Raw genomic sequence first — 24,257 nt, 5'->3', positions numbered from 1 at the left:
TTTAGGGGTAGGGATAGTGTGTGTGTGTGTGTGTGTGTGTGTGTGTTTGATGGATAGGTTTAGGGGTAGGGATAGTGTGTGTGTGTGTGTGTGTGTGTGTGTGTGTGTGTGTGTGTGTGTGTGTTTGATGGATAGGTTTAGGGGTAGGGATAGTGTGTGTGTGTGTGTGTGTGTGTGTGTGTGTGTTTACCCTCTGTACTGAGTCCAGGGCTGGAGGTGAAACTCGCCACATCTACGATCTTCACAGCAAACTGTTGTCCAGTGTCTCTGTTGATGCATCTCCGCACCACACTGAACGGACCCCTGAAACACACACACACACACACACACACACACCCCATCAGCAGCAGTTAAGGGAATGAAGTCAGTTCTGAGCAGGTTTAAGCGCTTACACCATTACAAACAACCTTTACTTACATTACGATCACCAGTCGTTTAGTAGTACTAGTACACATGTTTGTAATAACTCAGATGTTTTAATGTTTGTGAAAGAGTCTCTTCTGCTCAAACCTGCATTTATATGATCAAAACTACAGTAAAACAGTGAAATATTCCTCCAGTGTAAATCATCTGTTCTCTATGTGAATATACAGTAAAGTGTAATTTATTCCTGTGATTTTCAGCATCATTACTCCAGTCTTCAGTGTCACATGACCCTCCAGAAATCACTCTAATATGAGGATCTGATGACCAAGACACAGTTATGATTATTATCAGTATTATTGTGGAAACGGTGATGCATTTTATTCTTCAGGATTCTTTGATAACAGAAGGCAATACTAATTTTCTTAAGGAAGAGGAATCTCTCCCAACTAATGCTGTAAACTATACAGCCAACCGTCTCAATTGATTTATATAATAATATAATTGTGTTATTAATATAATATTATAGGAACAGAGTCAGAGCTCAAACTACTATATTCATCTGATGTTTCAGTTATAATTATTTACACTCAAATAAAAATGGAAATGTTTGTATGCAACATATGGTAGTTGATAAACTCTAATGTCTGACGGTCTCCCGTCCCCTTCTGATCGACAGGATATAATCGTCCCTGATCATCCGCTGTATTTAAACGAGGGGCCGATTCAGCACTGCAGGCCTATTATAAATATCTTTACTGTCACTTTTGGTCAATTCAATGTATCCTTACTGAATAAAAGTATGAATTATTAATGGAAGATGGATTATGAAGATCAACACTGAGTTACGGCTCATGGGAACACGCGTTCACACATGAGTATATTCAGTTTGAGTTCTGTGTTTTGTTCCTGTTCAACCTAACGATCATAGTTTGTTTCCTTGGTTGTTGATTAGTTCCCGTTTTTCGGGTCATTAACTTTAACACTACCCGTGTGTACAGCCGTACCTGTGTGTGTACAGCCCTAGTTTCCTCAGGTCTCGGTTCAGTCTCAGTTATGAGGAGTGCTTGTGTTCTCCTGTATTTCTCTGCCATCACTGCTGTTAGTTGAATTATTAAAGGTGCTGTATGTATTTTTAGCGGCCTCTATCAGTGATGTTTCAGATTGCAACCAATATTACAACCAATTTTGCACGTGTTTGAACACAAGAACGATCACTCACGGTACATTCCCACACTGAGACTTTACACACACCGGAGAAAGCATCACACAACATGCTGGAAACTCATGTAAACTCCCACTGCAACATTACAATAATAGGCTACTGTTGGGGTTAGGGTTAGGGATAGAGTTAGGGTTGGGGTTAGGGTTAGGGTTGGGGTTAGGGTTAGGGTTGGGGTTAGGCCAAATCTGCCAACTTTGAGACGTTCTGTTATACTGTAAACTCCATTTTTATGACTGGATTACACCCGCGCATCACGGAAATCATAGAGCCCTAATATGTGTGTATATATCTATATATACATATCTCACACACACACAGGGTTATTCTGGGCAAGCCACAACCACAGTCTGCAAATTAAAGAACAGAGCTTCCCTCTCCCACACACACACACACACACACACACACACACACACAGAGAGAGAGAGAGAGAGAGAGAGAGAGAGTCTTTGAGCAGCACGTGAAGGAGGGAAACATTCCAGAAAACAAACCCAGAAGGGACGTGTGACAGTGTGGTCACATGTGATGAACTACTGAACTCAACACTCAGCGTATTCTGCTCAAACAGGAAGTGAATGTGTTAATGTGATTGCTGGATGAATGGAGGGAACCTGCTGAAGGCAATAAATGAGCAGATCTGAATGCAGTTCATCTGAGACTCTTTTCAGCTCAAACACACACACACACTCCTGCAGGAAACACACACACACACACTAATCGAGCACCTGCTGAATCCCTTTTTAGATGTCAGTGGAAACACTTCCAGTGATGCTTCAGATTAACACAACATCTTCACAGGACAGACAGAGAGAGTGTGTCTGACCTCAAAACATCTGGAACAGAGACACACACACACACACACACACACCTGAGAGTGTGAAGAAACACTCTATCAGCAGATTCCCTGTGAGACCAGAGCGTCCCAGAATCCCCGTGAGCTGAGGAACGAGACGCTGGTGTACCGCAGTAACTCATGAGGAGTCGAGAGCAGTCACATGACCAACGACTGACGGCTTTCGGGACCGAATAAAACACAAGAGGAAGAGTGAGGTTAGGAACCCTCACACGAGTCTGGATCTGAGAGGAACGCAGCGGATGCGTGTGTGTGTGTGTGTGTGTGTGTGTGTGTGTGTGTGTGTGTGTGTATAAAATAAGGAAAACAAGCAGACAGACAGAATTACAGCAGCTACAATTACAGCTGGAGTCGAGCAGGGAAGGATTCTGGGAATAACATGGAAAACATCCCAGCGGACTCAGACAGGCCAATCCTGGAGCGCTGGACTCACACACACACTCTCTCAGCGTTCCTGACCTCCCACACACACACTCTCAGCGTTCCTGACCTCACACACACTCAGTGTTCCTGACCTCACACACACTCAGTGTTCCTGATCTCTCACACACACACAAACACACACTCTCAGCGTTCCTGATCTCACACACACACACACACACACACAGCGTTCCTGATCTCACACACACAAACACACACACACACACACTGACAGCGTTCGGCTAGTCTTCCATCTGTCAGGTCAGAAACTAAAGCTGATGTTCTCCGTGTGTTTTCCGTGTCTCCGTTCGCGTTCACATGTAAATTGCGCGAGTTCATGTCATCCATTAGATTTAAAGATCCCATATTCCCCCACAGGCCCCGAAGACTCCAGCACAGGAGAGGAACTGGAGTGTGTGTGTGTGTGTGTGTGTGCGCTCTCCCTATAAGCGAACTAAGCGGCTGCCACTAGGGGGCCCCTAACTACAGATGGCAGTCGCGGGCGTCGCCGCTCAGTGTGGTGTGCGCCCACTAGTGGGGAATAGAGACGTGACAGGTGGGGGCGCCAACGGGAGGAAATTTCCCTTTTTATGCCTTTATATCTTTATTCGTTCATGGCAAGTCTGCATCGTCAACTTCATCTTTTCAGCGACACAGAAAACACCAGTTTATTAATTAACATGTTTCCTTGCTATTTTTACACATTCATTCATAATCATTAGCCTACTTTTGCCGGCTCGTGCGCTTGAGTGTGGCTTTATAATTTTCCTGTATAGCCTATTTAAGTTATTAACTCAATATAAAGGGGCGATTTGTCCACTAATGTCTTAAATAAATAACTACTAAGTGGACTAGAAAAAGCTTTAGTCGGAGGCGGCCGTTATTCAGCATATTCTGGAGCCGGCGGGGTTGAGCGCGCGACCCCGAGTGCAACGAGCGAGCCGAGGAATATCCAAACGGCGCTCTCACATGCTCTGATCAGAACAAAGGAATATTGAAATAATGAATCATTAGTTTATATCTCAAACACTCCCCATCATTTAAATCCCATATCAAACACAGTAGCCTATCGTATGCCTATTTTAATTTGTTTAAATAAATAGACGTGTCTTGCCAAATGGATATCTCTTCTTTTTTAACATTTTGACACAGCTGCTTTTATTTTCGTTATTTTATATGTAACTTGTTGTGTTATTTGACGTAGATAGATCATTTGTATTTAGATACTACTTTTGTTTCATTAGCATTGTGCTGGGGCTTGACAATTGTGTCCAGATTGGGGAACGACCGAAAAAGCTTGAGAAGCACTGCGTTAAGTCCACCAGCCGTGTCAGATCGTTGTCTTCTCTGGACTTTTGACTGAAAAAATGAAACGAGTCTATCCATCGGGTGCAGAAAAAAGAAGAACATGTTTAAATCACATTAGAAGGAAGCAAAGAAATGACTGGTCAAACTTCTCCCTCTTTTTAAAGTGTGGAGAAGAAGTGCAAAGAAGGAGACTCCAGAACACCTGCAGTCTAGGCCAGAGCTCTAGATCTGTTAGATTGGGCTTAGACTGATGCTTGCCCCAAAATAAGATCCTGCTTATGTTTAGTTCAGACTGCACGATTTTCAAAGTAGTCGGGTCACGGTTCTTTTCACACTGCCTGACTATCTTGGCCAGCATTCAGTCGCCGCTGTGTTCACACTGACCGACGGGTCGGCGACAGGTTTCACACTGCATGACTTTACTATAGGAAAAATCGATTTGCCAGTGATTTCAGCATTTGTCTGCGATTTCTCAAAACCTGTCGGCGAGCCAAAATCGTGCAGTCTGAACTCGGCATTAGGGTCCCCAGATTTACAGAGCTGGCCCTGTGTGTGTGTGTATGTGTGTGTATATGTGTGTGCGTGTGTCTCCTCATCTACTTGTGATCTGATTCACCAAAATGTGTGTGTGTGTGTTAGAGGTCTTCACAGTGCACCAGAGACCCATCGAGCTGACCGGGGCCCGTACAGGTTCGGGTCTTTATTTTAAATGATCAGCCGGGTCCGGGTCGGGTAATTGAATCTATTACTTCGTGTCCCGGGTCTGTTTAACATCGTAGTGCAGTCTCAAGCGCGTGTCATGTTTCTATGGCAACCAGAGCTTCCGCCAAACCGCACTTTACATTTTCTCCCATTTTATAATAATATAAATGAAGCGTCTTGTTTAATCTTGAAGTTGTGGTGGTCAATGCAGAGCAGAGAGCACAGATGTGATCACAAATAAATAACGTCAGCGATGCCACTGAACGAGCAATCGTTATTATAGTTCATAAGGGCAAACAGTTAAAGTTATTAAGCGAGTTAACTCGAGTCAGAATGTACATGTGCAAAGTTGCATTTGTCATCCATCACCGTGACATCATCAAGTGGACTTTTAAAGCTGAAGTAATGAGTTGATTAAGCTTGGAATAATGAGAGGAATAATATGGATAGAAGAACTTTCTCGTCGGTGGATCGTAACGCATCAGTCAGTCACAGGAAGTGAGACGACGGCTACTAAAATCAGGGAAGACAAAAGTTTATTTTTATCAACTTGTGTGAAATAATAAGTGACAATCGGGTCCAGTCGGGTTTGTGTCTTCCCGCCGGGTTCGGGTCCAGTTTTCAAATAATAGACGGGTCCGGGTCGGTTCGGCGTAGCACATCACGGGTCTCTTCCGGATCGGGCATGAATTTGTGGACCCGCGAAGACCTCTAGTGTGTGTGTCTCACCTACTTGTGATCCGATCCACCAAAATCCATCTTCAGTGTGTGTGTGTGTGTGTGTGTGTTTGTCTGTCTATCTGTCTGTCTATACATGCGTGTTTGTGTCTGTCTATCTGTCTGTAAGTGTGTGTGTGTGTGTGTGTGTGTGTGTGTGTGTGTGTGTGTGTGTGTCTGTGTGTGTCTGTGTGTGTCTGTGTGTGTCTGTCTGTGTGTCTGACTGTCTGTATCTGTCTCTGTGTGTGTGTGTGTGTGTGTGTGTGAGAGAGAGAGAGAGAGAGAGAGAGAGAGAGTGTGTCTGTCTGTGTGTGTCTATGAAAACTTCTTTGAGGAGCTTAAAAAGGTTCTTCTATGGCTTCAATGAGGAAATCCTTTATTTTTAGGATCCACACACACACACACACACACAAGTCTCAGATGATGATCAGATGATGCAATGGTTCATTCAACACAAGTTTGAATGAAATAACCTGAAATCTACAAACCAACTTTAAAATCTCAACCAATAAACAGCAGTGCAACACACACACACACACACACTGACTCACACACACTCTCTCACAGGCACAGACAGATTTATACTACAGACTAATATTCAATGAAGACATATCAGTATTAGAATATTCCTGCACAATAGGAAAGACAAAAATGACATTTCACCTTTACAAGACAAGCATTGACAAGAAAGTCATATAATAGGAGAGTATGAATGAAGAGTTACTGATCAATGAATATTAGTGTCAAATCACTATCTCTCTCTCTCTCTCTCTCTCACTCACACACACACACACACACACACACGGTCAGCTGAACCTAAGAGCCATAAAATGTCAACAACACACGAGACAAAGAGATCCGGAGGAAAACGCCTCACACCGGAGCCGATCAGTATCAGATGATTGATTGATTGATTAGATTCGATTACTCACTTCCCGATCACCTCACACAGCTCGTACACATCCTCGAACAGCACGTCGTCGTCAGCCATAGTCCCGCCGACAGATCCTCGGGAACAGATCCGATTTCCCACAGAAACGCGCCGCGAACGTCAGAATCCGAGTGGCGGATAATTTTCACCCGCGGAATCCTGTCGTAAATCCCGTGGATTCCCGTCGACGGTTGACCCACCGAATCTGCCCGTTCACACCGAACGACGACGATGATGGTGGTGATGGTGATGATGATGATGTCAGGGAAAATCAACGCTCCGGGATTCAGGTCGCAACGCTCCGGGAATCTGCCGCTTCAAATAATAAATGTCAGCGTGACGTGAACGGCCGCAAAAAAAAAGAAGAAGACTCGAAAAAAACGGCTCGAGATATTCCAACGATGAAAACGCGCTCAAAGCCGGTGCCGCTTCGGTTCCCGTCCAACGGCGCTCATGATTGTCCGTTAGACGCACCGGTACACGCCCTGGTCCTCCGTTAAAGCGGCTCGGTGCGCGTGAGGTAAAGCAGCTCTGCCCGTGTAACGGTTTTCTGCAGCTCGGTGTCTCTCCTCCCGCTCCGCTGCTACTCTCGTTCAGCGCGTAACGCTCCGCCCTCTCAAGGTTATGAAGCTGCGGGATGAAGAGCCACAATGGCCGCCGAAGTGCGCTGGATAACCCGGATGTTTCCGCTGACGCTCATCGGCCTGTTTGAGCCAAGATGGCCGGAGAAGGGCGCGCCTTCGAGTCCACAGCGCTGAGTTTCCTAATCTGACCACAGAAAAGCCGTTCTCTGGTCAATCGGCCAATGGCGGATCCGCGTCGCTCCGCGTGCTGGTTGACCATCCGATGACGTCAGAGTTTCTGCGATTTTCCTGAGGATCCGTATATTTTCTTACGGAATAAATGCTGCAGAATAATATCTCTGGGAATAAATAGTAAGGGTCGCAGGCAGAACAATATTTTGCTTGTGATCCTGATATTTATCAAATATGACATCACTGACTGAGCCACATGATCATATCAAGCGCAGAAATATTCTCATAAAATACACATTTAATATAAACTAATACGGTTTGCACATTCGAGCAGCTAATAGCTTGTATATCGACATATTTATCCAAATAAAAACACTTTTGAAGGAGCGCTTGCTTTTGCACTGATGCCACAAACAACCACCTTATGTAAGGTGGTTTTATTTCTGCCAAACAAAAAAATAATCCTACTTTTGTAAATAGTAATTATGACATAAAAAGTTTAGATTGTGACATAAAAGCTGAACATTTGACATGGAAATTTCGATAATTTTCCATTTTTTTCATTCAATCATAATAACGATTTTAGCATGTCATAATTTCGACTTTATCTAATTATTTTGACTTTTTATTCTTACATAAAAGTCAAAATGTTGATTTATTTACCTTTTTATCTCTTAATTATGACAAAGTATGTCATAAATTCATGTCATAATCAAGATTTTCCCTATTTTGTCATGTGTGGCAGTAACGGGTTTCAAACATCAGTGGCTGAATTTTAAATCCCTCATGAAATCAACACTTTCTGAGCATCTCATGACATCACACACACAAATGACATCACACACAGACACATGACATCACAGACACAGGATATCTCTCACACACACACAGACACGACATCAGAGACACATGACATCACACATACAACATCAGATAGACTTTTTGGAAAAGTAACTCAGATATGTTGTAAATTTAAAAGTAATGTCTTACTTTATAGTTACTTGAAAAGTAATCTGATTACATTACTTGTAATTTATTACTAGACCTAAGTCTAATAAAAATACTTATTAACATCATTTATATTAAAAACATAAAAAGCATTAAATCTGATGATATCTTGATGATACTTTTTTGTATGTATTGTAGAATACTGACTGTGTAGTCATTTTATAGAACTCTGTTCTTTTTTCTTCCTTTTGTTATCTCTCTCTCTCTTCTTTTTCTTTTTAATGCACTTTGTAATATTATGGTATATGTATAGGGCTATGGACCATCTTGTGTGTCCTGAATAAAGATTATCATCATCATCATCATATCTGAACATAGGAGTTAAACACTACATTGAAACGCATAGACATAAAACATGATAAATGTACAGTGATTAGTGTAATGCGATGATAATAATAAAGCGTTTCACAGGGTAGATCACAGTGTTCGCAACACTAGAGTTAGGGTTCGATTCCCAGTGAATGAACTGTTAAAACCCTGAATGCAATGTGGATAAAGTGTGTTAAATCAACGATCTCTCTCACTGAAATCACCAGATAGAGATGATCCATGTACGGGAATTATAAAGGTTATAACTATCTGAACATGAGCTGTCGATCCACATCTGTGATCTGAAGAAGTCCTTCGGGAAGCCGAGTCTTAGTACCTTGGACGGTCCAGCGCTGAATGACATAAACATTTATTTTTTCCATCTAATCACTATTTCAGAATCTGATTCATCTTTTATGTTCAAGTGGCTAATTAATTAGAAGAAACTTAATGCACTTATACAGTCAGGAAACTGTTTTCATATGCGTCACATGACGTCCTGCAGAGCCGATGGGCGGAGCTTGAAATGGGTGGGGCTAGACAGACCAACCACAGCCATAATCCTACATAACTCCACCCATTCAGTCCAGAGAGGCGGAGCTGGACATCGCTGGCTCTGCATTGAATGAACCAATCACAGTCGAGTACTGAATGACCTTTTATTGAACTCTTCTAATGACTTATTTGAAACTTGAAAATGGCATTATTTTATTTCAAAAGACTTTTTCAGACTTTAATCTAAACAAACAAAATAATTTTCACTTTTAATAGAATTGTTTTTTATAGAAATAACGATTTAAAAAGCAGTTCAGTGTCTAACCTGTAATTGAAGAGACGTCTCCACCGATGTGAACCGTCACCAAGAACACACACTGAAGCGCCTCTGACATACACACATTTATTCAAAAACAACAACATTTACATTTTACACCACATGGTTCGTCTCTTTTATAGATAAACTTCCATTATTTATATTCATAAAAACGATGAAGCAATTAAAAGTTTATCACTATTCATTTAATGCAAAGAAAATAATCTAATAATAATCGTCATTATCATCAGGAGAACTATTGACAACCCATAATCTCATATGTACATTTCTAAATAAAGTGCAAATGATCTGAATTGAGCCTCTTTAAAGGGTTAGTTCACCCAAAAATTGAACTGAGACGAGACCGTTCTTCTTCGACTACTTTTTGTTACCGGCTGCTCACCGCTTAGGAGTTTTACCGCCCCCTACCGTATAAGATGACGTACTGCTTGTAAACAGAACGTTTTGCGCCTCCGGCTATATCAGTACGTCATCTTATACGGTAGGGGGCGGTAAAACTCCTAAGCGGTGAGCAGGTAACAAAAAGTAGTCGAAGAAGAACGGTCTCGTCTCAGTTCTCGCGCATGCACCCATAAGGAAGTAATGGAAAGTCGAATAAAGTCGTTATTTACGTTTTTTTTCGCACAAAAAGTAGTCTCGTCGCTTGATAAAGTTATAGTTGAGCCGCTGTAGGCACATGGAATATTTAAACCTTTTCTTTTAATGACTTTCTGGGCCGTCAAGAGGCAGTCCCTCAGGCTGTCTATGGAAAAGTGATCCAGCCCTCAGATTCAATCAAAAATATCTTTATTTGTGTTCCGAAGATGAACGAAGGTCTTACGGGGTTGGTACAGCATGGGGGTGAGTAATTAATGACTTAATTTTCATTTTTGGGTGAACTAACCCTTTAAAGTATTGCTTGAGAACCCATGAAGTCGACAGACACGAGCGTCCAACATGTCCAACATGAGAGAGAAGACACACACACACACACACACACGCTCCATCTCGACTGTAATAATGTCCGACAGTGGAGACGTGCCTTCTCCATCAGGGGCCGTGAGCTGCGTCACACGCGGGATTGAAACAGTCGCTACACAGGAATCGCTAACGCTAGTTTTGGTCACAGCTCGTCTTGAAGAACGGAGTCGAAGGAGAATCACTGCAGGACTGAGGCCCCGCCCACACTACTGCGTTTTCGTTTAAAAACGGAGACCTTTTGCTACGTTTGCACCTCGCGTCCACACTAAAGCGGGAAAAACGAAGACCTAAAACGGAGAAGTTTAGAAACGCTGCAGCTCCGTTTTGCGTTTTGAATCTCCGGAGGGCGTTTTAGTGTGGACGAGACAAACGGAGGAGTTCAGAAACACTGACGCTCGGCTCTATGATTGGGTGTCATCAGTCATGACGTGTCCTTCCCTGATTCGTCAATCTCTGTTTACACCGGCGAGCGCATGCCCAGTGTTGGTGAATGGTCACGTGATCTGCGTTTTCAGTCATTTTAATGTGGACGGAGATCAATTCTAATACGCAGATAAAACGCTGGTGTGGACGGAGATCGTATTCGTTTTAATTCTCCGTTTTTAAACGAAAACGCAGTAGTGTGGACGGGGCCTGAGTCCGATCTCACACACCGACGGGGGTTCGGCAGAGGTCATGTGATCGCTGTCGCTGAATTACAAACTAGCGATCGACGACTGCAGATTATAGCCGAGGATCAGAGGAAACTTTTAGGATTTGCAGAACGTGTTTCAGACGGACAAATCGTGGACACGAAGCAGTGATTAATTTATGTGCAGCTCGTCAGTGAAGATCGGGAGTAAATGCTCCATATGAACACAAGAGGGCGTCTCACACACACACACACATCCCTCTGAACGCCACAGTCTCTCACACACACACATTAAACATGACTAATAAACACACGACTGCCGTATTCTGTGTGAGAAGCGCATCATCTCAGCTGTCCTGATGAAGTGTGTTTAAGCGCGATTACTAGCGAGCGTCTCCGGCTACCAGGTGGGCATCATGTCGGGGAACCAGACGCGCCCCAGGTGTTTGGACACTTCCCAGTGGATGTCGTCCAGCCCGTACTGGTTGTCGGGCATCAGCACCTCCTCCATGATGGAGAGCTGCGAGAGCCGCTTGCCGCACATCTTCACGAACTCCACGAAGGCGCTGCAGGAGACCTCGCACTCGCCCAGGCCGATGGCCGCCAGGTGTTGGCAGCGCTCAGCGATGCGGATCAGCTCCTCGTCCAGCGGGCGCAGGCCATTAGCGCACACCACCAGCTCCACCAGCCGCGGGCACGTCAGCCCCACGCGGCCCAGCACCTCCTTACTGACCGAGCGGCCGAAGTACAGGTGCGTCACCGGCACCTCGTCGCGGAAGAACGGCCCGAACTCGTTCTCGTACAGGAAGTAGTACATGACGAGGTTGAACTGGGGCGAGTGGCGCAGCATGGCGTCCCAGCTGCTCTTCTTGATGGAGTGGAAGGTCTGGCCCGGGGTGTCGCTGACCACGTCGATGCGCAGGTGCTCCAGGTGAACGTGCCGCTCCGACGACAGCGCTAGCAGGAGCTCGTCGCTCAACAGGTGGTAGTTTAGCGCCAGCTCGCGCAGGCCGTGACACTGATCCGCCACACACAGGATTCCTGCAGAGACAACACACACCGTTAGCTGAACCAGTTCAAAGAGCACCAGTGATGCGGTCGGGACTCGAATACTTGTTATAAAATTAAAAATAACTTATTGATTCCTTTGTGTGCATTTCAACATGACTTTAAAGCATTCGAGCGAGCGAGACTGTGTGTTCTGTCCTCGTGTGTGTCGTGGACCCATGCGGCTATTAAAGGGTTAGTTCACCCAAAAATGAAAATTCTGTCAGTATTTCCTCACCCTCATGTTGTTCAACCCCGTAAGACCTTCGTTCATCTTCACAACACAAATTAAGATATTTAAGATATTAAGATCGCTCCTGCATACTAGTCCATAGGCTCCTTGAGGGAATGACTCGAAAAGTCATTAAAGACATCGTTAAAATAGTCCAAGTGACTACAGGGGCTCAATCTTAACTTTATCAAACGACGAGAACACTTTTGTGCGCAAAAAAACAACAAAAATAACGACTTTATTTCAACTATTCACTTCCTTCTCCATGAGCCTGTAAGTCAGTTAACGTAGTGTGATTGCGTAGAGCTACGTCACACGTAGGCTCACTATTGGCCGACGCTGGTCATGTGTGTTGAAATAAAGTCATTATTTTTGTTGTTTTTGCGCACAAAAAGTGTTCTCATCGTTTGATAAACTTAAGATTGAGCCCCTGTAGTCACTTGGACTATTTTAACGATGTCTTTAATGACTTTTCGTGTCATTCCCTCAAGAAGCCTATGGACTAGTATGCAGGAGCGATCTTAATATCTTAAATATCTTAATTTGTGTTGTGAAGATGAACGAAGGTCTTACGGGGTTGAACAACATGAGGGCGAGGACATACTGACAGAATTTTCATTTTTGGGTCAACTAACCCTTTAAAGCGACAGCGCTGCTGTAAGTGTTCTTTAGCTGACGAGTTCATGATATTCAGCCACAACTAAATAATTCCAAAATTAGGAATCGATAAGCAGAATGGTTGAAATGCCCCGTTCCCCAGCCCTGATGAGAGTGTGTGTGTGTGTGTGTGTGTGTGGCGCTCGCCTGCGGGGGACACGTGTGGACAGCTGCTCATCTTCAGCAGCTTCAGTGTGTCGCTGCTGTTCGCCACCAGCACTTTGAGTGACGGATCGTCCACCGGAGTGTCATCGATCTTCAGAGACGCCAGAGACTTCGAGTTCACGAACACCACCGTCAGCGCCGAGATGAAGTGAGACTGAGGAGAGAACACACACACACACACACACGAGCGCATTACAGTGAGGCTGGAACTGAGAGATGGAAAATAGAGTGTGTGTGTGTGTGTGTGTGTGTGTGAGACTGACTTTGGGCAGCTCCATGAAGGAGGGTCTCGCGGTGGAAATGAGGCCGAGGGTCTTCAGAGAGCAGTTGACGAGCTGAGAGAGGATATCACACGCGGCTTCTGCAGATTCAGTGCTGCTGTCCACCTGAACACACACACATCAGCAATGACATCATCTCCAGCTGCAGCGAGAGACACTCTCACACACACTCACCTTGAAGCTGACGTACTGCAGGTGGTTGGAGTGGCGTGTGATGATCTGCTTGATGAGGTCGGGGTGTGTGGCCCTCAGGCAGGAGCTGGCCGGCTGGTTGAGCTGGAACTCGAAGCACCTCCAGAGCTGCGGCGTGTGGAAGGTGTTGTTCCAGCCGCGACACACCTGTGCGGCCCAGGCCCGGTCCAGCAGAGGCAGGTACTGGAAGACGATCAGCAGGATCTCCTCGGGGAGCAGTCGCCAGTCCACCGCGGTCTCGTCCTCAGAACCGGCCCAGCGGACCCGCTTGCACAGCTCCGACACGCTCCTCCCGTCCGCCTCGTGCACTCGCTTCATTCTCAGCACGCGGACCAACAGCGCCTACGGACCCAACGGAGTATTAGGAGATCTTCACATTAGGGCCGTCAAATAAAAATGCGAAATTCTAATAATCGGCAAAAAAAAAACATTTGAATTGTTGGTGTATGAGGAGGCGCGAGACACGATGATGACATCATCACTGACGCGGTGTGTTTCTGTTAGCATATCCAGTATACAGCGCTGCGGCTGGTTTACTTAAAGGGGACATATCATGAAAATCTGACTTTTCCCGTGTTTAATCGCTATAATCGCGTCCCTGCTGCAAATAAAAACTAGAATTTTTAATAATCATAGAAATAAATAAATAAACAAATGTGCATTTGAGTGATGTAGTTAATCTGGTTCATTTCTCTTCTTGGCTAAAAGAGGTTTTAAACGGCCGGTAACTTAAACATTTAGTTGGCCGGTGGGTAAAAAAGTTAATTTCAAACCCTCGTTACAATATAACAATAACAAACAACATTAGTGTGTACATGAGCTGTTCATCATCTACTTCTTTACTCTTTAATGACCTGTGGTTAACTAGGTCCGCTATCATCTTCCGACTTCATCTAAACACACATGGATTAACGAGCATTTGCCAAACACATTCATGCATGAATTAACTTAACAGAATCTAAATTAAATGCGTCAACACGCCCAACATGACTCCGTGAATCAAGCTCCAGGTGTGTGTGAGAAAACACTGTACAGAATCAATATCAATATTAATCAAGAATAAATCTGCATCTGAACAAACATCAACACTGTCATTATCCGATCAGCTTCAGTCTGACATCTGTCAATCTAACATCCTCCACACACACACACACACACTCTCTGTCCTCCTCCATCCCATAATGTGTGTGTGTGTGTGTGTGTGTCAGATGAAGCCTCCTCCTCTTCACTACTAACGTTAGTTACAGCAAATAAACACCAATGAACATCAGAAGGACAGTTGGAAGATTCAGAACAACTTCCTGAAATCAATCATATCTCATAATCCATCAATCAGTTTTTCAGCCGTCAATCACACAGCAATAACTGAACAATAACTCACATTCTCACACACTCACACACACACACACACACTTCAGAGACAGAACTCTAGAGGAGCGCTTCCATAGTTTACACACTACATTGCATTACATTTACATAACCTGTTCTTCAATATTTAATGTATGACTGAGAAAATCCGTCATGAAAAAAAGTTATTAAAGCCATTTTCCTGTTTACAGTTTTAGTTGACAAAACTGACATGTAAATAAATCACTGTAACGTGAACTAACTAAAGTGCCTGATATACTGTATGTCCACATGAATCAATATCGAATCGGATGGTGAAATGTGAGTCGACGCCCATCCCTACAGACAGACATATATGACATATTATATAAAGTTTGTTGGTGTTGATGTACCTGTGTGTGCGGTGATCGGTGATCGGTTGTCCTCAGCCCGGGCCCGAGCTCCAGTGCTTCCCCCGAGCGGCCCGACCGAACACCAGCATTGGCCTCGCTCGACGCGGTGAGGGCGGAGATCGACGCGCGGGGATCGGCGGTGAGGGTAAACACCGTGAAGAGCGTCGAGGGTTTCTCTCAGTATTTTGTGACCCAATTTCTCCTCAGAGAAGCGCCTGTTCGCGGAAAATGGCAAAGTGTTGAGCTCACAGAAAGTAAAAGAGAGCTTGTGCTAAGAGGCTAAGACGCGAGCGGTGCATTCTGGGTAGAGTCGATTGAGTGTAGTTCCTCACGCTGCCGGCAGAGGGCGTCGATCTCTCTCTCACACCCACCCACCCACACACACAAACACACTCTCTCTCTCTCTCTCTCTCTCTCTCTCTCTCTCTCTCTCTCTCTCTCTCTCTCTCTCTCATAAATACTGAGAATAAACACCCTAACCTTCACCTTCACCGTAACTCTTACTGTGTGTGTGGCAGGACAGGAGTATGCGAATCACAGAAAACATGTTGAAATGTTTAGATGTTTAAACATTGTAATGATTAGATTTTTTAATGTTTAGATGTTTAGATGTTTAAAGCATGAATCAATCTTTTTTTAAAGTGTAGGTTATAATGGGTAAATGTCTTTTTTTCTAATGCTAAAAGTGTGTTGGATTCAGGGTTATTTAAAACTAAAACCATAAACCAATCAAAACATCTCCATTAGCCTACTTGAATTAAAATAACAGAAATAAACTAAAATAGGTTATAGTTTTTTTATTTTATTTCAGTTACTTGATGTAAAATAAAAAAATGAAAAAAAATTAAACTAAAATTAAAAAAAATATTTATAAAAAAGTGACATAGAAAATAATAAAAAGACAAAAACTGTATCATTCTCCCAATTCTATTAAAATAACACTGAAATGTGAGATGTTCTCTTTCCATCTCTAGCTTTATAAAGGAATACAAGCAGCGACTGAGACACACACAATATTCACACTAATATTGTAGTTTTTGGTTCTAATAATGATTCTGCATGTGGTGTGAAGCGGAGAGGGTCCGACTCAGACTCCAGATGTGGAGAGGGAAACTCATCTGGTAAAACAAGGAATGTGTGACGCGTTCGTCAGATACACACCCGTCAACGACAGGCCTGGACTCGTCATGAAGAACAGGTGAAGAACCTGTGTGTGTGTGTGTGTGTGTGTAATCTCTCTCAGTGTGAGTAAAGTGTGTGTGTGTGTTTGTGTGCTGAAGCAGCTGAAACTCACTGTACAGGTTTACTGAGGTCAGAGGTCATGTGATCAAAGTCCTCATTGGCTGACAGCAGAGCAGGGTGTGACAGCAGATTAACAAACACACACACACACACTCTCGCACGCCAGCGGCCGTCCGTCACACACAGGTCAGTCAAACTTACACTGCAGCATTAATGACTTTAAACTTATGAGAACATTTGTCCATATTTCATATCTATCATATCTTTTTATTGAAGCTCATTTCTGCCACACAAGAAACAAAATCATGCTTAGGTAAATCATAATTATGACTTGATTGGAATTTTATGACATAATTATAACTTAGTATGTCATAATTTTGACATTTTTACGTCATACCAGTAATCAACATAATTTAGACTTCATCATAATTTCAAGTTTTGGTTATGATTTAACATTTTATGCCATAATTTTGGTTTATGTCAATTGCAATATTTTAATGTAATAATTATGCCTTTTTTAACGAATAATTTCAACTTTTATGTAATATGTAATATTCAATAATTATGTATTGATGTAATAATTGTGTAATAATCAATTGATAATTAATTTATAATTATAATTTATGTCAATTTTGATGTTTTAATGTCATAATTATGAATTTATGACTTTGTACAGTAAGTCTTAATATATTTCTTTCAGTGTGGCAGAAATGGGCTTCCATACTTTTGCCTCTCACAGTCATATTCAGCGTCTCTGAGATGTGTGTGTGTGTGTGTGGGAAGCGTTCGAGTGTAAGGAACGCAGGTTATCAGCAGGGTGTGTGTGTGTGTGGTAATTGTTTCTGCTGGTTGATCAGGACATGTAACTTCAGCTCACACCCTGAGAAACAGAAAACACACACACACACACACACACACCTGCCACATATGCATAACAGCACGCCTGCAGACACTCACTTTCACACGCAAACACGAGTGGTTTATAAGCGAAGGTTCTGTTGTTGCCGAACTCTTGATCCACAGGACTTCAACAGCGCTTCATCATGAGCACACACACCAGATCCGGTAAGATCTTCTCGTTTATTTGAGGCTCCTGAAACCTGTGGAGAACTTGTGTTGTGTGTGTGTGTGTGATGATGATGATGATGATGATGATGTGTCAACATGTTTGAGGGAGGAGAACCGTCCTACAAGACAACAGCTGGATCAAACGAAACACAGAAGAGGACGAACCCATCGAGTATGACACACACACACACACACACACACACACACACGTGCTGTAGAAATGATATCATATGAGCTCCTCTACAATATTCCTGGATCTGCTGTTGTTTTATAGTGATGACCCGAACTTCGGTAAAGTCGTTCTGTCTCAGAAGAAACCAGTGGATGATGATGTCAGCAGGTGAGAATCTGTCAATCATAATCATATCAGCCACTGCTTTCATATTCATATTAAATCACATTCATGTTCTGTGTAACTTCAGCAAGTCAGTGAAGGCCGTAAAAACCCCAGTGAACTCTGGGACAACCTTCAACAAGAGGTGACACACACACACACACACACACTTGACTTAGTAACTATAACTTGACTTGATTACAACATAACTTGACTAACATAACTTGATTTGACTATAACTTGACTATAACATAACTTGACTATAACTTGACTTGATTATAACTTGACTTGACTATAACATAACCTGACTTTAACTTGACTATAACATAACTTGACTTTACTAACATAACCTGACTTGACTTGACTATAACATAACTTGACTATAACTTGACTTGACTATAACTTGACTTGATTATAACTTGACTTGACTTGATTATAACTTGACTTGACTATACCTTGACCTAACTATAACATAACCTGACTTGACTATAACATAACTTGACTATAACATAACTTGACTATAACTTGACTTGATTATAACTTGACTTGACTATACCTTGACCTGACTATAACATAACCTGACTTTAACTTGACTATAACATAACTTGACTTTACTAACATAACCTGACATGACTTGACTATAACATAACTTGACTTGACTATACCTTGACCTGACTATAACATAACTTGACTATAACTTGACTTGACTTGATTATAACTTGACTTGACTATAACATAACTTGACTATAACTTGACTATACCTTGACCTGACTATAACATAACTTGACTATAACATAACTTGACTTGACTATAACATAACTTGACTATACCTTGACTTGACTTGATTATAACTTGACTTGATTATAACTTGACTTGACTATAACATAACCTGACTAACATAACTTGATTTGACTATAACTTGACTATAACATAACTTGACTATAACTTGACTTGATTATAACTTGACTTGACTATACCTTGACCTAACTGTAACATAACCTGACTTTAACTTGACTATAACATAACTTGACTTTACTAACATAACCTGACTTGACTTGACTATAACATAACTTGACTATAACTTGACTTGACTATAACTTGACTTGATTATAACTTGACTTGACTATAACATAACTTGACTATAACATAACTTGACTTGACTATAACATAACTTGACTATAACTTGACTTGACTATAACTTGACTTGATTATAACTTGACTTGACTATAACATAACTTGACTATAACATAACTTGACTTGACTATAACATAACTTGACTATACCTTGACTTGACTATAACTTGACTTGATTATAACTTGACTTGACTATACCTTGACCTGACTATAACATAACCTGACTTTAACTTGACTATAACATAACTTGACTTTACTAAAACATAACCTGACTTGACTATAACTTGACTTGACTATACCTTGACTTGACTTGATTATAACTTGACTTGTCTTGGCTCTTCTGTGGTCCCTCAGCCCCTCATCAGTGAACAAGAGCATCTCTGCGGTCGTCCCGCCACCGACTCCGGCTCCCAAACCTCCGGTCCCTGCCAAGTGAGATCAGATGCTCTTCACACACACATGCTAGAAGCTTCAGTGAATCTGTTTAATGTGAGACTCTGTTGCAGGAATCCGGTGCTCAAGACTCCCACATCCAGCTTCACGGCGCGCGTCTTCTCTGGCGCTAACACCAGCAGCAAACCGTGAGTAAAGTGAAGTTCACCAGCGGCCGCTATCAGTGTGTCTGCAGGACCAGATCAGTGGGCGGGGCCATAAACAGAGGGCATTTTAGACCACATCACCTGATTGGACCACGTCACAGTGAGGGCGGGGTGCAGGGCATCATTTTCATTACATGATTCATAAACACCCATTAGTTTAACACACACACAAATTTAGAAACGCCCACTTTTGTTCACATGACCAAGAAAACACATTTTTAAAAACTTTTTAACATTTTTTTTTTTTACATTCAGAGAACATTGATTAATATCTTAACATACACTCAAAGGTTGGGGCTAAATTATATATATATTTTTAAAGAAATTAATACTTTTATTTATCATGAATGCATTCAATTGATTAAAAAGTGACAGTAAAGACATATATAATGTTTTAAAACATTCTATTTGAAATAAATGCTTTTTCTATCATCAACGAATCCTCAACAATAGAATTTATCACAGTTTCCACAAAAAATGAACAGTTTTCAACACTGATAACAATCATAAATGTTTGTTGATCATCAGATCCTCATATTAGAGTGATTTCTGGAGGATCATGTGACACTGATGATGCTGAAAATCACAGGAATGACACTTTACTGTATATTCACATAGAGAACAGCTGATTTACACTGGAGGAATATTTCACTGTTTTACTGTAGTTTTGATCTAATAAACGCAGCCTTGGTGAGCAGAAGTCTCAAACACCAGGGCCGTTAAACGCGTGTTCATGTTTGTGTGTGACAGATCGAGTCCTGTTAAACCATCGTTCGGTGAGAAGTTTCCAGATCTCACAGCGTCTCAGTCTACCAATGGGTGAGTCGAGTGACATCTGTGCGATTCAGTGATTCACAAACCTGTTCTTGAAGTTTTCATTTCATATTTTAATAATTTGATGAAACATGTTCACGGTTCTCTGATGTTAATCTCAGTTAGTGGTTACATGACATTAAAAATCATTCTTTAATATGCTTTATTTTACATTTTTATTACAATATTTATTAAATAATATGGCTTTTCTTCAACTCACGAACCCCAGTGTGGGAAACGTCAGTCAAATATAGATTTGAATAGTGTTTTTCAGCCGAGATTCGTTACCTGTATAGTTTAGTATGTCATGGTTCTGTATTTCTGCAGTTCTGTTTAGGTGTTGATTTGTATGTTAGTTACTTATAATAAACAGACTGAATACACTCTAAAGAACGCTGGGTTGAAGATCAGAGTTCACACACGTTTAACAACAGACTCGACGTCACAGACGATGGTGCACCAGCGCCGATGATCTCACACTCTAAAAATGCTGGGTTGTTTTTACCCAATTTTGGGTAAATATGGACAAACCCAGCCATTGGGTTACATGGGTTACATTTTTAAATTACAATTTTAACCCAATGGCTGGGTTTGTCCATATTTACCCAAAATTGGGTAAAAACAACCCAGCATTTTTAGAGTGTGAGATCATCGGCGCTGGTCCAGGAAAACAAATAACTTGTAGTAACTCATATATTTAGTTGTAAATGTTAAAAGTAATGCGTCCCACACACCAGACAACACTGATGAGGAGCACCTGAAGTTCTGATGTGTTTCTTCATTCCTCAGCGCTGGGAAGAGTTCCTCCGTCTCCAGTCCCGTGAAGAGCTCGACCCGGTCAGATTCATCCTCCACACATAAACACACACACACACACACACACGGATCATGAACACCTAATGTTGTTCTATTTTCTCAGGAGTGAAAGCGTTTCTGTGTCTACACTGAAGTCCTCGACACCGTCTCTGTCTCAGTAAGTGTCTCTCTCTCTCTCACACACACACACAAACACACACACACACCTAATAATGTTCTCTTTTCTCAGGAGTGAAAGTGTGTCTGTGTCTACAGTGAAGTCCTCAACACCGTCTCTGTCTCAGTAAGTGTCTTACACACACACACACAAACACACACACACAAACACACACACACAAACACACACACACACACACACACACACACACACACACACACACACCTAATAATGTTCTCTTTTCTCAGGAGTGAAAGTGTGTCTGTGTCTACACTGAAGTCCTCAACACCGTCTCAGTCTCAGTAAGTGTCTCTCACACATACACACACACACACACACACACACAAACACACACCTAATGTTGTTCTCTGTTCTCAGGAGTGAAAGCTTGTCTGTGTCTACAGTGAAGTCCTCAACTCCGTCTCTGTCTCAGTAAGTGTCTCTCTCTCTCTCTCTCTCACACACACACACACACACACACACACACACCTAATAATGTTCTCTTTTCTCAGGAGTGAAAGTGTGTCTGTGTCTACACTGAAGTCCTCGACACCGTCTCAGTAGGTGTCACACACACACACACACACACTCACACACACACATCAGATGTTTAGGGTCTCTGATTGCTCTGTCCATCAACAGGACGGCCGTCACGAACACTAAAGCATCTCCAGCGCTGGAGGAGAGTCTGCGGCCGGCACAGAAACCCTCAGCGAGGTGCGGGAACTTATTCAGTCAGTGAAACAAAGATCTATCACATCATCAAGGTCAAAACATCAATTTACAAAACATGTTCACTTTAAGCCAGCGGTCACACGCGTGACGACAGGGGCGTAAGAACACCCTTAAAAAGCACAGACGCCTGACAGCGAAATACTCATTACAGGTTACGAGTCGCCGGCTCCACACGAGTCAAAGTCTTCCAGTTTCTGATGTGAACAGTTCTTCAGTATTTCACTCACACTGAGTCTACACTCGTCCTCGACGAAATAATTGTAAGATGACAAATCATGCTTATTTTCTAAATTCGACATTTTCCAAACGTCTACACACACTCACGGCTCAGTTCAAGCGCACATAAAGGCCATAACTCAACAGATATCATCAATACACAGCGGATAAATACGGAAAATAAAATAGTCAACAGTTTTCATGAGCTCATCGTGATCATCTCACGTCTGAAACACCCGAGATTGAGCAGCTAATGCGCTCGCATTCACGCAGATGAGCCGTGTTCACGAGTGTGTGTGTGTGTGTGAAGGCCAAACACACATTATATCGATCCGTCAGTGACGTTGTTCACGCTGATCAGGTGTTCTCCGTAACACACACTCCAGCTTCCAGACTGTCAGGTAAATCTTCTTACCCTGAGATCTTCATGTGTGTTTCCCCCTCAGCGCTCCACTGGACGGCCTCGCTGACTCGCTGCTGTCACAGCCGCTCCGATCACAGTAAGACACACACTCCACATCACGTCAAAGCCAGCTCACACACACTGCACTCTCACAAACACAACCCAAAGTCTGGGTAAATATATAGGACAGGGTTAATTTAACCCAGCATAATGGGTTGATTAATTATTACTGTAGTAATAGCCTTTTCTTTTATACTTCATACATGAATTAAAGGGTTAGTTGACCCAAAAATGAAAATTCTGTCAGTATTTCCTCACCCTCATGTTGTTCAACCCCGTAAGACCTTCGTTCATCTTCGCAACACAAATTAAGATATTTAAGATATTAAGATCGCTCCTGCATACTAGTCCATAGGCTTCTTGAGGGAATGACACGAAAAGTCATTAAAGACATCGTTAAAATAGTCCAAGTGACTACAGGGGCTCAATCTTAACTTTATCAAACGAAGAGAGAACACTTTTGTGCAAAAAAAACAACAAAAATAACGACTTTATTTCAACTATTCACTTCCTTCTCCATGAGCCTGTAGTCAGTTAACGTAGTGTGATTGCGTAAAGCTACGTCACACGTAGGCTCACTATTGGCCGACGCTGGTCATGTGTGTGATGATGCGTGTGACGTACAATAACAGAAGCTTACGCTATTAAACTAGTAACCTGACTCGCGCAGAGGGAGAAATAAACCAATAGTTGAAATAAAGTCCTTATTTTTGCGCACAAAAGTGTTCTCGTCGTTTGATAAAGTTAAGATTGAGCCCCTGTAGTCACTTGGACTATTTTAACGATGTCTTTAATGACTTTTCGAGTCATTCCCTCAAGAAGCCTATGGACTAGTATGCAGGAGCGATCTTAATATCTTAAATATCTTAATTTGTGTTGCGAAGATGAACGAAGGTCTTACGGGGTTGAACAACATGAGGGTGAGTTTTCATATTTGGGTGAACTAACCCTTTAATGTTTACAGAATAACTCGTGTTACTTCTCCTGAAGAGGGGACGTGAAGTTCTCGCACAAAGCCTGTGATAAATAACTCAACCCCTGTGTTGTTACGTCTGACCCAGGAGCTGAGTTACACAAATATTACCCAAACACTGAAAATATAACCCAAAAAAAATGTACCCAAAAGGCTCAACCCAGGATTTGGGTATAAAATGAACCCAATATTTTTTCGAGTGTAGACGTGATGATGATGATGATGATGGTCAGATGGACTCTTCTGTGATCAGGCCTGTGTTGTTCTCCTGATATCAGAACGCAGGTCAGGACCGTGAGCACTGAGATTCCCTCTGCGTCACCGACCCTTCGCTCGCCTCTGCAGACACTGCAGTCCTCCAGCAGGTCAGGGGTTAATGAGGTT

At 42.5% G+C, this 24,257-nt stretch overlaps 3 protein-coding genes across 17 annotated transcripts in view; 1 reads left to right on the top strand and 2 right to left on the bottom strand.

Moving 5' to 3' along the window:
- The window catches only part of caskb (calcium/calmodulin dependent serine protein kinase b), a 34,345-nt gene extending 27,224 nt beyond the window's left edge, over positions 1-7,121 (bottom strand). For 10 of the 15 annotated variants that reach the window (XM_039654546.2, XM_039654576.2, XM_039654577.2 and 7 more), the window contains exons 1-2: positions 6,518-7,120; positions 191-303 (exon numbers count right to left, since the gene is read on the bottom strand). In XM_039654546.2, the coding sequence (XP_039510480.1) occupies positions 191-303; positions 6,518-6,576 (172 nt within the window). In that variant the 5' untranslated portion in view covers positions 6,577-7,120. Of the gene's footprint in view, positions 1-190; positions 304-6,517 lie in introns of all 15 variants that reach the window. The other 5 variants (XM_039654515.2, XM_089134580.1, XM_089134582.1 and 2 more) reach the window with 1 other exon arrangement.
- Positions 7,122-9,472: 2,351 nt separating this feature from the next.
- Positions 9,473-15,648, bottom strand: fbxl3b (F-box and leucine rich repeat protein 3b). Its single transcript, XM_039654647.2, has 5 exons — positions 15,325-15,648; positions 13,568-13,927; positions 13,376-13,498; positions 13,095-13,266; positions 9,473-12,052 (listed from the first exon to the last, which is right to left on the bottom strand). Exons 2-5 carry the CDS (start codon positions 13,901-13,903, stop codon positions 11,412-11,414), a joined length of 1,272 nt encoding a protein of 423 aa, XP_039510581.2. The 5' UTR covers positions 13,904-13,927; positions 15,325-15,648; the 3' UTR covers positions 9,473-11,411.
- Positions 15,649-17,173: 1,525 nt separating this feature from the next.
- Positions 17,174-24,257, top strand: part of LOC120465065 (uncharacterized) — a 7,881-nt gene continuing 797 nt past the window's right edge. Inside the window, exons 1-16 of the mRNA XM_089134572.1 lie at positions 17,174-17,631; positions 17,740-17,806; positions 17,909-17,974; positions 18,057-18,113; positions 19,456-19,533; positions 19,608-19,682; positions 20,451-20,519; positions 21,303-21,350; positions 21,433-21,486; positions 21,559-21,612; positions 21,735-21,788; positions 21,865-21,918; positions 21,999-22,046; positions 22,129-22,203; positions 22,884-22,937; positions 24,152-24,238. Coding sequence (XP_088990698.1) covers positions 17,610-17,631; positions 17,740-17,806; positions 17,909-17,974; positions 18,057-18,113; positions 19,456-19,533; positions 19,608-19,682; positions 20,451-20,519; positions 21,303-21,350; positions 21,433-21,486; positions 21,559-21,612; positions 21,735-21,788; positions 21,865-21,918; positions 21,999-22,046; positions 22,129-22,203; positions 22,884-22,937; positions 24,152-24,238 — 962 coding nt within the window. The 5' untranslated portion in view covers positions 17,174-17,609. The remainder of the gene's footprint in view (positions 17,632-17,739; positions 17,807-17,908; positions 17,975-18,056; positions 18,114-19,455; positions 19,534-19,607; positions 19,683-20,450; positions 20,520-21,302; positions 21,351-21,432; positions 21,487-21,558; positions 21,613-21,734; positions 21,789-21,864; positions 21,919-21,998; positions 22,047-22,128; positions 22,204-22,883; positions 22,938-24,151; positions 24,239-24,257) is intronic.

Source organism: Pimephales promelas, chromosome 8 (assembly GCF_988280905.1).
Source record: "Pimephales promelas chromosome 8, fPimPro1.hap1.1, whole genome shotgun sequence".
NCBI classification, from domain to species: Eukaryota; Metazoa; Chordata; class Actinopteri; order Cypriniformes; family Leuciscidae; genus Pimephales; species Pimephales promelas.
Note: the sequence above shows the minus strand (reverse complement) of the source record. Positions and strands in the feature narration are given on the sequence as shown.

Excerpts from the sequence above, each read along its gene's own strand:
- fbxl3b (XM_039654647.2), bottom strand. The coding sequence starts at position 13,903 with ATGAAGCGAGTGCACGAGGCGGACGGGAGGAGCGTGTCGGAGCTGTGC. Across the intron at positions 13,499-13,567 it reads TGCAGTACGTCAGCTTCAAG|GTGGACAGCAGCACTGAATC; the intron begins GTGAGTGTGTGT and ends GTGTGTGTTCAG. Across the intron at positions 12,053-13,094 it reads TCCACACGTGTCCCCCGCAG|GAATCCTGTGTGTGGCGGAT; the intron begins GCGAGCGCCACA and ends TTGTCTCTGCAG.